Source organism: Rhynchophorus ferrugineus, unplaced genomic scaffold (assembly GCF_030347505.1).
Source record: "Rhynchophorus ferrugineus isolate W39M unplaced genomic scaffold, kcgeb_rfMv2 rfM10, whole genome shotgun sequence".
Taxonomy (NCBI): domain Eukaryota; kingdom Metazoa; phylum Arthropoda; class Insecta; order Coleoptera; family Curculionidae; genus Rhynchophorus; species Rhynchophorus ferrugineus.
Window position 1 is genome coordinate 12,524,508 of NW_027472589.1, and position 17,410 is coordinate 12,541,917.

The 17,410-nt window shown below is 32.1% G+C and overlaps 1 protein-coding gene and 4 long non-coding RNA genes across 6 annotated transcripts; all 5 read right to left on the bottom strand.

The window, feature by feature from the left end:
• Positions 1 to 1,615: 1,615 nt before the first annotated feature.
• Positions 1,616 to 6,008, bottom strand: LOC143203509 (uncharacterized). 2 transcript variants are annotated; one of them, XM_076415687.1, is made up of 4 exons: positions 5,551 to 6,008; positions 5,372 to 5,490; positions 4,592 to 5,087; positions 1,616 to 4,489 (listed from the first exon to the last, which is right to left on the bottom strand). In XM_076415687.1, exons 1-4 carry the CDS (start codon positions 5,870 to 5,872, stop codon positions 3,624 to 3,626), a joined length of 1,803 nt encoding a protein of 600 aa, XP_076271802.1. In that variant the 5' UTR covers positions 5,873 to 6,008; the 3' UTR covers positions 1,616 to 3,623. The 2 variants fall into 2 exon arrangements, with proteins under 2 accessions (XP_076271802.1, XP_076271801.1); XM_076415686.1 differs by having other exon boundaries at positions 5,372 to 6,008.
• A 2,100-nt stretch (positions 6,009 to 8,108) lies between these two features.
• On the bottom strand, positions 8,109 to 8,513 carry LOC143204089 (uncharacterized). Its single transcript, XR_013007508.1, has 2 exons — positions 8,255 to 8,513; positions 8,109 to 8,193 (listed from the first exon to the last, which is right to left on the bottom strand). It is a non-coding gene; the product is annotated as an uncharacterized LOC143204089 (long non-coding RNA).
• Positions 8,514 to 10,053: 1,540 nt separating this feature from the next.
• LOC143204090 (uncharacterized) lies at positions 10,054 to 10,338 on the bottom strand. Its single transcript, XR_013007509.1, has 2 exons — positions 10,199 to 10,338; positions 10,054 to 10,142 (listed from the first exon to the last, which is right to left on the bottom strand). It is a non-coding gene; the product is annotated as an uncharacterized LOC143204090 (long non-coding RNA).
• Positions 10,339 to 13,232: 2,894 nt separating this feature from the next.
• LOC143204346 (uncharacterized) lies at positions 13,233 to 13,551 on the bottom strand. Its single transcript, XR_013007579.1, has 2 exons — positions 13,409 to 13,551; positions 13,233 to 13,356 (listed from the first exon to the last, which is right to left on the bottom strand). It is a non-coding gene; the product is annotated as an uncharacterized LOC143204346 (long non-coding RNA).
• An 831-nt stretch (positions 13,552 to 14,382) lies between these two features.
• LOC143204347 (uncharacterized) lies at positions 14,383 to 14,882 on the bottom strand. The gene is made up of 3 exons (XR_013007580.1): positions 14,620 to 14,882; positions 14,523 to 14,563; positions 14,383 to 14,459 (listed from the first exon to the last, which is right to left on the bottom strand). It is a non-coding gene; the product is annotated as an uncharacterized LOC143204347 (long non-coding RNA).
• Positions 14,883 to 17,410: the final 2,528 nt, after the last annotated feature.

Genomic DNA, 17,410 nt, shown 5'->3' on the forward strand with positions numbered 1-17,410 from the left:
ATGAATCACTTACTCTTAACCTGGTTAAGTACACCTCATATAACTATTTAATGTACAAGTAGAAGATTTGATTGAAACTTGTTGAAGGTATGTATTTAATTAATATTTCGAGAATATATGGTCGTTCAGCAGTGAACAACAGTGAATGTTTCGTGAGTTCGGTTATATAGCTATAACAGTTCAATTTCGAAGTCGTAACCTTCTGAGTTGGTTCCTATTTTTATGTTAATTTTTGGTATTTTTGTGTTGGCAAATTTGATAAGTTTTTATTAATATGCTAAGTTTGTCCACAAAGTATGCTAATTTTCACTCTTTATTGTATTCTACTTACTATCTTTTATTTTATACATTTATCTTTTCCATTGTTCTTAAATAACTTACTTACTAAAATTAACTTACTAAAAAAACAATTTCATGGTTGTAGCTATGGCCCTTTCGTACCCATTGCTAACATTTATTGCTATTATCTATCATCGTTACTGATTATCATTGTCATCGTCTATCATAGATATTATCAGTACAATGATTTATCAGCACTGTTACCTGTCTCTGCTTTTAGTTATCAGTACTATTAAGTCATTATTATCTGATATTAAAAGGATTCGCCATGATAATTAAAAGGTCAATTAAAAAGTCCCCGGCCTGACATAGATGGCGCTACTAGAATTAAATCCATATGTTTTTTTAGTTAGCCTTAACCCTTAAAAGATGCGTGTATAAATTTGACAGCTGTCGGATCATTTGTTTGTGAATTACAGCATTTTGAGTGAAGCAACTTTTGTTATTGTAAAAAGAATGGATAAAAAGGAATTTCGCGTGTTGATTTTTGAAGGGAAAAAATACAGTTGAAGCAAAAACTAGGCCTGACGCAATAGTCGGCTGGCAAGGTTATGGCGTCTGTATTTTGGGATGTGCATGGAATAATTTTTATTGACTACCTTGAAGAAGAAAGTTTGAAGGACTAAACCGCTGAAAAACGGCTGCATTTGAAGAAAAAGAAAGTGTTGCTTCACAAAGACTATGCATCGTGTTACAAGTCAGTGAAAACGATGGCAACAATCTATAAATTGGGCTTCGAATTGCTTCCTCATCCACCATATTCTCCAGATCTGGCCCTCAGCGGCTACTTTCTCTCATCAGATGTCAAAATTGTCGCTGAGAAGAAATTTTCGTCGAATGAAGAGGTGATCGGCGAAACTGAGGCTTATTTTGAAGCAATGGAGGGTCGCTATAATCAGTGTATCACCCTTGAAGAGAATTACGTTGAATAAAAAAAAATTTTGTCAAAAAAATGTCTTTTACTATGGTAGGCCGGGGACTTTTCAATTGACCTGTTATCTATTCTCGCTACAATTTATAAGTGTTTTTAATTTTACCATTGCCAGCGAAGTTTTGCATCAAGATCCATTCCGAGATACTTAGCGTTGTTGCTATATGGAATGATAGTTCATTTTATTAAAAACTAGCTGACCCGACAGACTTCGTCCTGTCAAAAAGATTTGTAATGTGGCAGTTTTTGTGCCTACGTATTTTAAAAAATTCTCCTGAACAGAACCATCACCCTGGTGATAGGGCGTTGTGAATAAAAAATAATTAAATAAAACATATATAAGGATTGAAAAGTAAGTAATCGCTTTATTGTTAATCATGTGAATCATAATTATTATTATTATTATTATCATTATATTGCTTTGTGGTATACGATGTTTTTTGTTTGATTACCTGGCGCATAGATAAACAAATCTGATGGTTTTCCAACACGGGAACAGGCAACATACAATTGACCATGTGAGAAACATGGGTTTTCTAGATTAATACCACAAACACTTAATGATTGCCCCTGGGACTTGTTTATAGTCATAGCAAAAGCAAGCCGTCAACATGTCTATAGGAAATTTGCCATTACCAATGTCAATGAGTTGTTTAGAAAATATGTTTCCAGATTGGTCATTTTGCAACTCGACACGCATATTCTTGCTTAAATGAAGTACTTTAACATGTTTCCACAAATTGGAGGACTTTAGACATGCATTGAGTTCATCAGCTGGCGTTGATCGTGGAATCACTGGCAATGTTTGACGAAAATCTCCTGCTAATAAAATCATTGCACCACCAAATCGGTTATTATTGCTACGTAGATCTTTTAAGGTTCTGTCTAAAGCCTCCAAAGATTTTTTATGTGCCATCGTGCATTCATCCCAAACAATCAATTTACATTGCTGCAAAACCTTTGCCATTGCAGAGTTCTTCGAAACGTTGCAGGTTGGAGTTTCATTGCTTTGCATATTTAATGGCAATTTTAGTGCTGAATGGGCTGTTCGACCACCTTCAAGCAAAGTTGCTGCGATTCCCGACGAAGCGAGTGCAAGTGCAATTTTATTTTGTGAGCGAATTGTTGCTAATATTAATGAAATAAAAAAAGTTTTTCCTGTACCACCAGGTGCATCTAAGAAATAAATCCCTCCAGTTTCATCATTTGTTACTTTCACAAGAGTTTCAAATACATACTTCTGTTGTTCATTTAACAGTGGAAGATTTGTTTGAATTTATTCTTTCAAAGCGTTGAGATCATACAGTCTTTCTCGATGCAACTCTTGGTTAAAAGCGTCATGCATTGGACGATTGGGCGCGGTCAGGCCTAATTGAATTAATAGTTTGTTTGACCTTATCAAGCACATGTCCTCAATTGAAATCAATGCTTCATTGTAAATTTCTTCACTGATTTGTATATTTGGATTTCCCATTCTATTCCGTATTTGATACAAAATATCATCACACATATAATCTTTGTACTTCATCCACAAATCAATTGGGTTTGATGGGAAGCATGTAGATATGATTATAGAAAACAATGTTCGTATTTGATGAGTGTGTGATGATATTACAGCATCATTGAGAGTTTGATCCCAATGAGCGTCATTTTCAAGCAATTGCAAACGTTGACAGGCTTCTCTGTAGGATCCACACAATTCACCATCAACAGTTCGTAACTGTTGGAATGATGTTGGGCCACGTACATTGACTAATAGCAGTCGTAAATAAAAACATTCATCATTGCTTGGATGTACTGAATAAATCCGGCCAATCGCATCGGTGGAATATACATCTGTATATCCTGGAACTGGTTTTCCTTGTTTCCGTCGTATAAATCTCCTTGAGGATTGATTCCAGGTATAATATTTTGGCATTTCAGAATATAGCAATGTTTGTGCGAAATCATCGTTTTGGCATGTCTCAAAAAAACTGGTTAATGTAGTAGATGGTGGCTGAGCAGCTCTTTGTACTGCGTTCTGTGCTGTAAAATACACTCTTTGTCCATTTTCTAAATGCACAGCTAAGTGAACAACAGAAGGGTGTCTCTCATGAATAGGAAAAGAAAATATTCGCCAAACTGCTTCATTACTACTGACATAGCGGCCCATTTGGTATTGGGTAACTTCATCATTAGAATTCTCTGCACCAATTCCAATCACAGCCATATCACTCCCTTTGGTTACATATTTGCAAATGTATTTAATCGATTTCACTGAATGGCAAGATTCAACGTTGATGTGTGCTTTGAATGTCTTTGATAAAATGGGTGAATATGGAACAATCCAACGATTATCTATTTCAATATCTTGTTAATTTAATTTGACAATTGTTGATTTTCCATTGTCTGCTGTCGATCTGCGACGATACAATGGATAACCGTCATTACCAGTAATTGTTTCCGATATTAATGTCCGTGGATATCGTTTTGAACATTTACCATCCATCATACACGGTGAATTTTGATTAAGAGTTCCACAGGGACCATGTATCATGTTTTTGATAACTACCTCATGCAATCCAGGATCTACTTGTACATTAGGGATTTCAGCTGATATCACTGCATCAACTTCATTTGGCCTTATCTTTTCAACCAACCAAATCAAAATGTGTGCATGTGGCAATCCTCGTTTCTGCCACTCCACAGAATACATCCAGCAGCGTGTCTCACCAAACACATTATGTTTTACGATGAAATTCATTAAAGATTTCAACTTTTGTCTAAAGACTCTGGCTGTAATATCATGACGATCAATGGATGATTTCCCAGGTAATAACTCCTGCTTAATTTCTATCCATTGCGGATTGCATGTAAATGTGATGAACAAATCTGCTGTACCATAATGACGAACATACGACATGGCATCTTGAGCATATTCGTGCATATGCCGAGGGCTTCCGATGTATGTTGCTGGAAGAATAGTCATCCGACCGACATTCTGTGCATTTCCATCAGTATTAATCGCATCTCGAAGGTGAATATACTCTTCAGATCGGAGTTTGGTTTGATTCAACCTGATGAATGTTAATCTCTCCGTTTCAATTTTAACATACATGTCATCAACATATTTGTGATATAATCGCCGACATTTCAATATGTGATTATCTGCATTTTCCCGAATCATTAGGCGGTATGAATAATAGTTCATTGAACTGACTTTTTTGTTGGTTTCAGAACCTGTAAACAGATTTTGTTTTAATAACATTCAAATATAAAATTAAAATACATAATATAGTGACTGAAATATTATCGCCATAGCTAAACTAATATTTTAGTTACCTGTAATGGGATTTATCATTTTTATTGATAAATCGTAGCCATCTTCACCTTGCCAAAATATAATGGGATATTGCAGTGCATCATATGAGCGGTGTGTTTCCTTTATAGGTTGTAATTGAAAATTCCGACGATGTAAAACAATATCACGGGATTCCAAGTTTTCTCCAACTACAACGATAGCAACTTCATCAATAGTTGGTGCATTAAAACGTCTTGTATGTTGACCTGCAGGTGTTTTATCAGCTCTGATTACAATTTTGTGATTATCGGATGGCATCAGATCCAGGGCAGTTTTAAACAATATAATCAATTGATTGTGTTGATGAAATAAAGTTTGTAATTGTTCTACAATAGACCTTTTTACTAAATTGTTATGTGCACAACGCAGATCAATTTCTTGTGGTGAATTGCCCATAAAATAAATTTGCAGGAATTTGTTGTCGCTATCTGACACTGGTAACAGTGAACCTGCTCTGTGATATATTTGCCCTTGTATCTGTAAATAAAAAAAATATTATGGTGTGGTATAAATTAATGGATTGTCAATGATCAAACTTAAATAATATTTGATCTTAAAAAGTATATATTTAGTTTTAACTAATATCTATCAAATATAAAATATAATAAAAGTGTCACTGAAACTGAATCACCATATAATATGATGACTAAGTGATATATTTCGTAATGATTAAGAAATTGAAGATTAGTAACACATCTTAACTTTGGTGACAGAAAATTTTGTTCGCTAAAATAATTATGAGTAACTGCTATAATACATACCTTGAAAGTTGGCATAAAATTTTCCCGAACTGCATTTGTTGCCCCAAATGAAGTCATTTGAAAGCAATTGTTATATTGTTGAATATGTGTCAAAAAGTGTATAGAATCTGTTCCTATTCCTGAAACCAATGAGTACAATGGTTCTGGTGGTGGATCCAATTGTATCAATTTCACTTTACCATTTGCGCAACACAATCCATTGGCTTCGTTTTTGTATTTTAATGCCTTACAGTGTGAGCAAACCAAGTTCATAGAACCAATAACAACACATTGGTAGTTACTGTAGTCAATTGACACATCGTAACTGAAAGCAGCTGGATTCAAACTTGCGCGATTATTAGTTGAATGTCGCGCTCGCGCTTCACGCGTTTGTGATATCCGAATTCTTTCACGTTCATTTCCGTCGTCACGTTCTTGTGCAGTACGATTAGATCGGTAATTAGCTTGGTTTATAGCATTTCTGGTTCTTCTACCTAAATTGCTTCGTCTTATAGGAGGCATATCAAATATAAATTATTTTTTCACTAATCACGAACTAAACAAACACTAACTAACTAAACACTCTGCACAAAACACGATATACGAATTTGTTTCGTGTATCACTTGACAATTCATCTGTCATCTGTCAAAAGTCATCTGTAACAGACAACTTTTTTTTTTAAATTTGATATGACTTGAACTCAAATCCTTTTAAGCCGTACGAATTGTTTTATTTATTTAAAATTTGAATTAAATTTTAAACAAATAAAAAATTTTAAATAAATAAAACAATTCGTACGGATTAAAAGGATTTGAGTTCAAGTCATATCAAATTTAAAAAAAAAAAGTTGTCTGTTACAGATGACTTTTGACAGATGACAGATGAATTGTCAACTGATACACGAAACAAATTCAAACAAAAAGGGCTATTTTTAGGGTTTTTCCAGCAATAATTCTAATTTTTCGTAAAAACGCCGTAAAAACCATCCCTGAACTTCAACGAACATTTTAAAAAAAGATTTGGCCAAATTGGTCCAGGCGTTGTTGAGTTATGCGCTTAGGAACATATTTTGCGATTCATTTTTATATATAAGATATCGAGACAGACTGAAAAATTTAATTTTACAATATGGCTATGGAACTAAACAACCATAAAACAACCACTTACGTAACAATTACAAAACAAGCTCGATAGTTGACGTCAAGGAATCTGCAGGTTTTCGGAGGATGAACCACCAAAATTCACCAAAGTGAAAGCCTATTGTCTCCCATCATGAAAGCCCTAGAGATAGACTACTTGCGCCTGCAGTCACTCGATAAAAATCGAGAGAGATTGGCTAGAAACTTTTGGTGCACCCATCGTATAGTCCAGACCTTGCCCCGTCCGACTAAAGTTTGTTCCTGACTTCAAAAGAGACTTGTGAAAATTGTAAGACGTAGGAAGCATTGGCTTATAATCAAATATAGATTTCGTAAGCAAGCAGAAATAATAATAATATGGTTAAAGGTCAGTTATCAACATGAAATACGAATCTGCAATATACAAAATATTACAATGACTTTTGCCACGGGCTAATTAAAATGTTTAAAAAAGGTTGTTGAAAGCAGGCAATGTAGAAAGATTAATAATAATTTAGCATAAACATATTAAAAACTGATGATGACCTGTAAACAAGTCTTGGTATCAGAGGGTGGGAACTTCAACACCAAAATGGATAAATAAGTTAATTAATGCACTAAGACCTTGGTAATCAACGGGGAAAATGTTTCCGTGGATAAATATCTGTTTGTTGTGGGACATATAGTCCATCCAAAGAAGTTTTGTACATACGTCATCAAGACATTTAATGTGTTGCCTGTCGCAATTTGTAAATTGTTGTTTTAATGCTCTGCTTGCTTTGATCAATTTCAAATCGTTGCTTATCATTATTCTGATTGAAAATTCCGAAGCCAGACAGAACATATTGCGTCTCAAATCAGTTACTTCGAACAGGAAGATAATGGAGGCCTCCTCTTAGGCCAGTAAAATTCGTTAGAGAGATAAGCATTTTTACTGTTAAATATTAATTTACTGCGATTTTTATTAAAAATATTCTTAGTGTGTGCACTGAAACTGAATATTGGTAGGGACATGGTCACTGAAAATAGTTAATTGTAAACAAAACAAATCTAACCTACAAACTATTATACCCGTGTTCTTAATTGTAGTTTTAAATCCTTCGATAATATATGTATTATATGTACTATAATATTAAAATAAATTATATTTGATAACATTTTTGTTCAATTATTTTATTTAGATTAGAATTTTCTTGCATGTCAAAGCCAAACTGAACTAAAACTCAGAGTTGATGCGACAACATTGTAATGTTTCGACGTCACAAATATCCACGACGCATTACTAAAAACACTTTGAATTGACTATATATGGGTGTTATTGTTCATAATATACATGAGCATTTGGTTAAAGTGTGCCACAAGAGAAAAAATAGTAAATGTATTGAAAATATGGCAAATACATTTGGGGAATGCAGTGATTAAATTTAGTTTTATTAACTAAGATGTATACAGGTATTAACAGAACAAACTAAGGAGAAACACAGTGATATCAAAATGTTTTTACAAGGAAACACTGTACCGAAGAACACAAGAACTACGCATAAAAGGTTAATATGCTCTCTAATGAAAGTACAATATATATCTTGGATACTCAATTACGTTACGTGACGTTTTCATTTATATAAACGAAATAAATCAATTTTTCCTGGCAATTCTTTATTAAAGATACGTATTAATCCATCGTATACAATATGTTAAAAATGAAATTCCCACTTTCGATTTAACTGAAAAAAAAACAAACTGATTGTTTATTGAGTGATTGAAATAAATTATAATTAAACTTACTCGGTTAACTGCTACTTGTTAGTGATTGCCAGTTGTGTATCTTATGGCATCGTCCTTGTATTTTAATGAAACCTGACAAACAGCGGGGATTGAATATTGATGTAACTAGTATTACTCGTTCACCAGTGTGTTCATCATATATATACTCCGTACTATCGGAATAATCCGTTAGTAATATAATTAGCAGGAAGACTGATAAAAACGTTATGTTTCGGGACATGATTTAAATTATACTACTCGGATATCTTATTAATACTGTAACTACAAATGTTAATCTAACATGATTAAATGTCAACCATGTCAAATTGAGATAAAAAGAAATGGTTCTGTTTACTCCTAAATATCATATTTATATATAAATCACCTGCTTGTTTAGTCTTCAACAGCAATACTATCTCGCTTGGCACTAGCAGATGATAACGTTAATATTATTCTTATTGCGAATGGATTATTTTATATTGCCTGCAATATACAAGGGCTACTATGAACACCTATATTAAGAAATGAGCATAGGGAAGTACGTGTTTCTTATTCTCTCTGGACAGCTTATCGTTGTAGAAAAATTGTTTGTGAATGTGGCCTGTACCTTAGTTAACCAGTTTGCCATTTAAATTCTAATGTCCTGAATAGCAAAATTATTTAAAATATTAGTTATAATTACTACAGGTTATAAACAGGCAAACGTTCTGAGCATTAGGTTAGAATGTATCAGGAGAGAATGAATTCTAACTGTTTTGTAGATATGGTAAATGCATTAGGCAGAATTCAGTAATTAATTTTATCAAAAATGGTGTATACAGGTAATAGCAGAAGAAATAAAAAATACAGTGATATCAAGATGACTTGACAAGTAAACACACCATCGAAGGAAACAAGAACTGAACATAAAAAGGTAAATATGCTTTCGAATGAAAATAAAATACATTACTTTGATATATAATTGTTAATTTGGTGGATTAGGTCTCATGGGTGGCGTGGAAAAAGAGTTATATGTAAATAAAACAACTCTAACCTACAAACTATTATACCTGTATTCTTAATTGTAGTTTTAAGTCCTTCGATAATATATGTATTAGATGTACTATAATGTTAAAATAAACTAAATATGTTTGTTCAATTATTTTATTTAGATTAGAATTTTGTTGTATATCAAAGCCAAACTGATATATATTAATTAAAATATTTTGTAACATTTTTACAATTTTTTCTATTCTCTTTCGCAATATACCTTGTCGAAAAAAACATTGTTGGCAGCGATCCATATTTGCAGCTCTTCAGCAGTTCGAAACCTCATGGTTTGAGCAAGTAGTTATCTGAAAGCGCTATGTAGGGTGAGTACGCTGGGTGTAATGTAATTTGTTGTAATTAGTTGTGTGTAAATATGTTTTGTTTGTTACATGCTTTCTTCAAACAATAAATTTTGGATATCTGAAGTAATAGTTTCATTTAGCTGTAGGATCTGCACCATATGCACGGTAAGGCGTTAAGGCCATGAATATTCCTATTCGGTGTGGATGCGGAATATGAACTGCTGACTTGAAGTAGCCCATTCATTTTTCCGTTTGGGATTGTTGTAGTCGTTTTCATTGTCGGTCACAATACGCCATAGAAAACCCTTATTGTTTGGCCGATCAGCAATAAAGCCGTAATGTTGAAACATTTCTAAATGTCATTTTTACTGGATAGTTACCGGATATTTCCCCTCTCGCATCAGGGTTTTCGTTCAATACGTCTTCGGTTCGCTACAGTTACAGGTACATATATCGCAAATATATCTTAAGGAGCGAAATTAAAACAAATTCTTCTAATACGTATTTATTAACCATTCGTATAAATATACATTTCAAATATTTTATCATTCATTTTATCATTTCATCATTCGGTCTAACTAAAAAGAAGAATACATTATATTAGCTGATTACATGAAAATTTAAATAAACTTACTTGATGGTCAAACACTTACTGGTTAAAAGTTATGGATCTTATGACAACGTCCGAATAACTTAATAAATCCCGACGAGCAGCGCGTGTTCACAATATGTAATGTTTTTAAATTCAGCGTATTTAGATTGAATGAGTTGGGTGATTTTACAGGAACACCATTCGAAAAATCGATCGCTATGAGGATTAAAACGAAGACTGAGAAGAGAAAAATAACTTTTCGTGACATGGTTAAGATTATAACACAGGGTAATTAATACTGCGATTATAAATGTTAATGTAACAATGTCAACTATCAGTATAAGATGAGATTGTTTTTTCTTTCGATTTGTTTTTAATTATTTTTCGAGGAATAAGCTGAATTCAGTTTATGTTAACATGTATCTCAATGAAATAATAATTAACTTGTTTGAGACGACCGTTAATACGAGGGTGAAGATATAATTAGTGAGATTAAAGAATTGTAATTAACCACACGAAATAAATGGCTGTGTATAAAATAGTCCAGTTTATATCTATCAATAGTATGTAATTTAATATATTGGAGAGTGTTTTGGTTTCTTTCACTTATATTTACAGATACGCGTAAGTATTATTTACAGTATTACATCTTAGCAATTCCAGTTTCCTGCATGTTCGGTCATTCCTGTTGGTTTCTCAGAGAGAGGTGACAATGAAACGGTATTTACAAGTTAAGGTTTGGTTGAATTTAAGTTAACATTTTTCGTTAATAAGCTGGTTCAATAAAATAACAAAGTTGTTTCATGTTATAAAATTTAATATCGAAAATAAACAGTAGACATAAACAGATAAACAGTAAGATAAGGTTGCCACAGAAGTCGTTCACCTTTCCTTCGGTAGACATGTCCAAAGAATTTCAATCTTCGTCTTTGAATTTGTTCCTCAACTGTACGTGTAAGAAACATGTAGAATCTGGGTTTCCCCACCGGCCTTGATCATTTCTATCGCAACTTAGTGTACTTCAGCGGATTTTATTGCAGTTCGCAATTCGTCCATCGTTAACTTGTTATCAGGAAATAAAGTTTCCGGAATATAATTCTATGGCGGAGTTTCTAATCCCTGTGGTGGATTCTGTTTATAAAGTTGCAAGAAGAACTTCCTTCATCGTTCGAGATATTCATCGTGCCACTTTATAAATATAAATAATATATAAATAATTATATAAATAATATATAAATAATTTAGTTATATTAATAATACCAAAAAATGATCGAAAACAGGAAGACTACGTGTCGGTGTGTCTTGCATATGCCAACTAGATAAAAAACACGATTGGTTTGAACCACAATTCAGAATATCATACCTTCTGAGTTCGAGAAAGTAGAAGTAATGAGCGCTGATAGTTCGAAGGGAGATACATAATTTATTCATATTCTTAATAGCAGGACGAGGTAGTTTACTTTAATACTCTGAAACATAAACTGGTTTTTGAAAAATTCGAAGGATTGTTTCTTTGAAAGAATAACAAAATGTAAATATTATACTCTGACCATCATTGGGCAACTACTCATTTTTTATTTTTCTTAAAGATTATATAATATATAACATTATACAACAGCATATTATATATTAGAATAAGAAAGCGAGTTTTAATTTATTTTCTTAAAAATATTATTGGGTGGTTAAGCTAAAATGATGCAAATATTGAACTAATGATTTGAAAAAAAATAAATAAAAGTAAACTTACTTGTTGATATAAGCTTATTGAATAGCGAATTCATGAATTTCACGACATTTTTCCATTATCCTAACATAACCTGTTAAGCAGCGCGCAAAAATTGTGTTAATCTCTTTTGAGATCCAAATATTCGATTTTCATCAGTAAAGGCTTTCGATAAATTGATTAACAACGTAATTAACGTGCACACAATAAAGGCATGAGCTGCGTTTCGACTAATAATTGTTGTTGTATCAATCAATTACGATTAATGAATAATGAAGCAATGATATATTTAAACTATCTATCGGCATGACGTTATCTCTATGCATTTTTGGTAATTTGGGATATTTTTAAAAGAAATACACAAACACAAATTAAACAGTGTTGTTGCGACGTAACATTAATTAGTTTTATTTAATAGGTCAACTGAAAAGACGCCGGCCTTACACATAGATGGCGTTACTAGAATTAAATCCATATGTTTTTTATTAGCCCTAATCTCCAGAAGATGCGTATATAAATTTGACAGCTGTCGGATCGTTAGTTTGTGAATTATATTTGTTGTTGTGAAAAAAATGGATAAAAACCATTGTCACCGTGTCACAAGTCAGTGAAATCGATAGCAAAAATCCATGAATTGGGCTTTCAATTGCTTCCTCATCCACCAATACAGTGGATCCAGATCTGGCGCCCAGCGACTATTTCCTGTTCTTAGATCTCAAAAGAATGCTCGCTGGGAAGATATGTTCGTCGAATGAAGAGGTGATCGACGAAACTGAGCCCTATTTTGAAGCAAAGGACAAATGAAACAACAAAAATGGTATCGATAAGTTAGAGGGATGGTAGTGAATTTTATTTTTTTCACACCGCCAATGTGCTTACCAGTGTCAGTACACATTTTTGACATATTCTTCTCAAATATACGTGCTTACCCTTTATATTTTTAATTTATATTTTTACTATATTTATTTTATTATTATATTTTTAACAACCACTGCGATATTGACACAAAAATTTATTGAAATTGATATTATTAAAACATATTGTCTGATGTACATTTTCTATATTATTTTTTTTATAAAACAAACATATTTAGCTCTTAACATAAATCAACTTCACAGTTCTCGAAGAACTGAATTCAAAGAACCAGAAACAACGAGCAGTAGTGTTTTGGAGGAAAATATATAATTTCAGTTTATAACTTTTTAATGATGGGGAAAGCCAATGAAAATAATTATTGAATAATCTGATGCCTAAACTGCTCTATGGAAATGTCTATGCTTAAATTGGTGAAAAGGATGAAAACTAATGGAATATGAAGAAAATATTACGAAATATGTTTCTTAGACCACCATGGAATTACTTTATCATTTATTTTTTAAATAATAATTTAATATATTTATAACAATAAACACATTACAATTAGATAAAAACTTTCCATGTTTTCGCTTTATATTTCAATTATCATTGGCTGGTTAAGCTAAAAATATGCAAATATTAACGATTTTAAGAAAACAAGTTATTGTTGTTACCTATTATAATGCCTGTCGATACAAATTTATTTTAATTGGTAAACTTGACGGCAGGCTCCCGCTAACCGTATATATCCTGGTAAACAACGTGCAAAAATAGCTTGGAGTCTTCTTGGAGAAGATGCTAATGTTCTGTTCTCAACAAGGACGGATCTCGCGAAACCGATTAACAATATAAAAATCACGCATAAGATGAAGAAACGAACTGTATTTCGATACATTGTTGTTTTTGTAGGAGTTGATTACGATTGAGTGAATATATTCAAACAAAGTAATAATAAATACGTTTAAATGTATACTTATCAGCCTGATATGTTTTGTATATACTTATGGTAGTCGCGGATATTCGTCAAAGATAAAGATAAACATAAAAACAACAGTAACAGTTATAAGGAACTGTAAATATTTTGTTGGTGTTTTAAATGTGTGATCCAATTATTTATTATCAAATATATGAAAATAGATGTTTGTTTATCCTCGATACGTACCTAAACCTTTGATACGAGTGTAATGAATCATAGAGTAACAGAGACAATTTGAAGTAAAATATCTCGCAGTATTCAGAACGTATGAGGTAGAGTTCTAGGCGCGTAGAGTGGATGTCTAATCCACCTAATTAACAATTCTATACCCAAGTAACGTATTTTAGTTTCTCTAGAGAGCGTACCATACTGTTTACGTTTAATTCTTGTTTCCTGCGTTGCTGTGTTTATATTTTGTTACTACCTCTGCATATTTTTCTTGATAAAATTAGATTTAGTCACTGCATTTGCCATATATGCAAAAGAGTTAGTATTCATTTTCTGATACATTCTAATTCAATGCTCATGTAGTATTCTGAACAGAAACTCTGCTCCAAGAATTACTTACCCTTAGCCATATTAATTTGAAAAATTCGATGGAAAATGTTTCAAATAAATCGTAAATAAATGGCGAAGAAGGAAGAAGGTTTCGGTTTAAAAAAAGATTGACAGTATTCTCAAGTGGTAATCTATTTATTACCAATAAATGTAGCTTGATACTTTCATCGGGGAGTCACTGACTGAGAAGTCTAAAACAATAATAATATTAATATTTTATTTAAGGCAATATAACTAGTTTATCAATAATTCACTTAAGATATCTCGATACATGCATTTTTGACTCTTGATTGAACTGAAACAAATTTAATTCAAACTTTTGATGTTAATTTTATTAAAATATATACTTACTGTATAAAAACGATGTTCCTATAGCTACGTTAGTGAGCGTTGAGTTTTGTGGCATTTTCCACCTAAATTGATAAATCCTGGTAAGCAGGGCATATGAAACACAGTAATTAAGGGAAAAAAGCTGTTCCCGCTTGATAAACCTGATGTTTGCGATTTGGTGGGACGGCCGTTGGTGAAATCGGTTAATAATGTAATTGACACAAATAAAAAGATGTAAAGGATTGTTACCCGTGACATGACTATGAAACGACTGCTCGATAATTAAAAATTAAGATAAACAAAGTATGACCAAGTAATACGGTTAAAGGTCAGTTGCCATTCGTTTTAAACATTTATCAGGGGTTAAGCGGTCTGCAAATATCTATATTATTAAAGATAAGTCTCCTGTCGTCTTATTTTACAGAGAGTGCAATATGTTTACATAAGCCACTGTCCATCGTCAGCCATTTGTTTTATTTTTGAAGCTATTCTAGAGTTGGGCCAATTTCTTGGCTCTTTCTTTCATCTCTTCAACATATATATATATATATATATATATATATATATATATATATATATATCACATTATATATATATATATATATAATGTGAGATTCTGAGTACTATGCGATTTAGACCGAAAGTAGCCGCAAGACTTTGTCAGTAAAAATCATGGAAAATAGTTCCCTAATTTTACTTATATGGTTAATTTCCAATTACTTTGTGTACTATTAGTTTATCCAAAAAAACAGTAAATTCACGTCATTAACACTTGTGATATCAGCAAGTCGCAATACTGTCGCATTAAATTTGATTTTTATTTGGTTTATACATATTGACATAACAAAATATTAATAGAAATAAAATTATGAAACAGAAATGTCATGAAATATAATTTATTTTAACGTAATGGTACATCTAATGCATACAGTGTCGTTTTACTTAAAGTGCAATTAATTATACAGCTTCAATTGTTTGCAGGTTAAGGTTGTTTTATTATATCTACATTGAAATGTTTTCCATGCCAACCACCTATGAGGTTTTTTTATGTAGAGGTTACCTCTGGAATCGTAATCCACCTAGTCAACAGTTTACCTAATATACCTTTACCTTTGTTTTTTCGTCCCTGTGTTTATTTGTCAAGTCATTTTGATATCACTGTATTTTTTGTATGTATATCATTGTATTTTTTCTCATTTCCTTCTATTACTATCTCAATATATTTGTCTTGATAAAATTAAATTTATCTTTAGATATATTTATGAAAAGACATTTTATGTTGTATTTGTATAATCCATTTGTATAATTTTAAGGAAATTTGTTGTTATGTTGTTATTTGCAATGGTTTAGATGCAAACACATAATTTCAAGAGTGTTGTTTCCAGGATGCTAAAGTGTAGATAAAATTAACTATTTTCCAAAGGATTCTGCTCTAGTGCAGAAAAGGGATTTTAAAAGTAAACAACGACAAACTTCAGGAAATCTCTTATGATCTCTTACATCTAACTTTTGAATACGAAGGTTATTCTTTGCATTTCAGCGCCTGATAATTATGGACCCAAATGTGGAAGATCATTGCTAAACGAAGATCAGATCAAGCAGTTCCTCAGTTCACATTAGAATCAGCAAAAATAGTTAATATTAAGTACAAATATAATATATTTTTTAAAGGAAGTAAATTGAGAGGTATATATAAAAAAGAAAAGGATGTTTCGTAATCACAATTGTAACATGTATTTACTCTACTCAATTAATTCAAATATACTTTATAATATTTAGGATAAAAACAATGTACAATCAGAAATATTAGATGTAATCAGTTGTCAGATTAGACCATATTAGTTTTTTTTAAGTATTTTAAATGATTTATTAAATTTCTATTTTTTAATTACCCCCTGTAATAAATAAACCCATTTCGTGCGCCTTCGCGTGGTTTAGGTGAATAAAATCTGGCTACAACTTTATACATTGGTGATCGCATTCTAAGTATAGTCTATTCAAAATAGCAGTGAACATTGAACTATGTTAACAAAATAAATTATGCTTTATAATATTATTGTTTCATTATCTTATTTGCATTAGAATTTTGTAATAATGTAATATATAAAAGCTAAAATAAACTGAAAGTCAAAGTTAAATTCGGCAACATTACGACGTATTGACGTGTTAAATTGAGACTGCTCGATTTCAGTGCTGTTTTAAATAGATAATATGTCTATTCTGTTTATACAACTGTTTTGAAAATATTATCACAATCTAAAGCTGTTTTGAAATTATGTGACTGGAACAATTTTTAGTATACTACTATAACTTTTTTTTTAATTTATTTTGACAGTGCGTCAGTAGGAGGATGTTACAAAGCACCCATTCTATACCTGAATAAATTGAGGTTGTTTACATTAGTATATTATGAATACGGGCTACTATTGGATGTTCAAAGGGCGACGCAATGAATACAGCTCGACGATGAAAACACCAGAACTTGAGAAATGCCAGGAAATCATTCCAAGGCTTTCCAGATAGTAAATAATTCAACGATGAAAATGAAATCTTAAACAATATATACCGATGGCTCCAAATCTCACAGTCGGCTTGGCAGTGCATTCGTGGTGGACAGTCGGGTATTCCGCTTCAAGCTCTCTGAACAGGGTTCAGTATTGACCGTTGAACTCTTTGCGATATTTAAGGCTTTATTCTACATCACAACATAATACTTCAAAAAATGGCTAATCCTGACCGACTCCCGAAATGCTCTCAAATGTTTCTTGAAATAGAAGTTCTACCATCACCTTGTTACCAACTCACTGTCAAT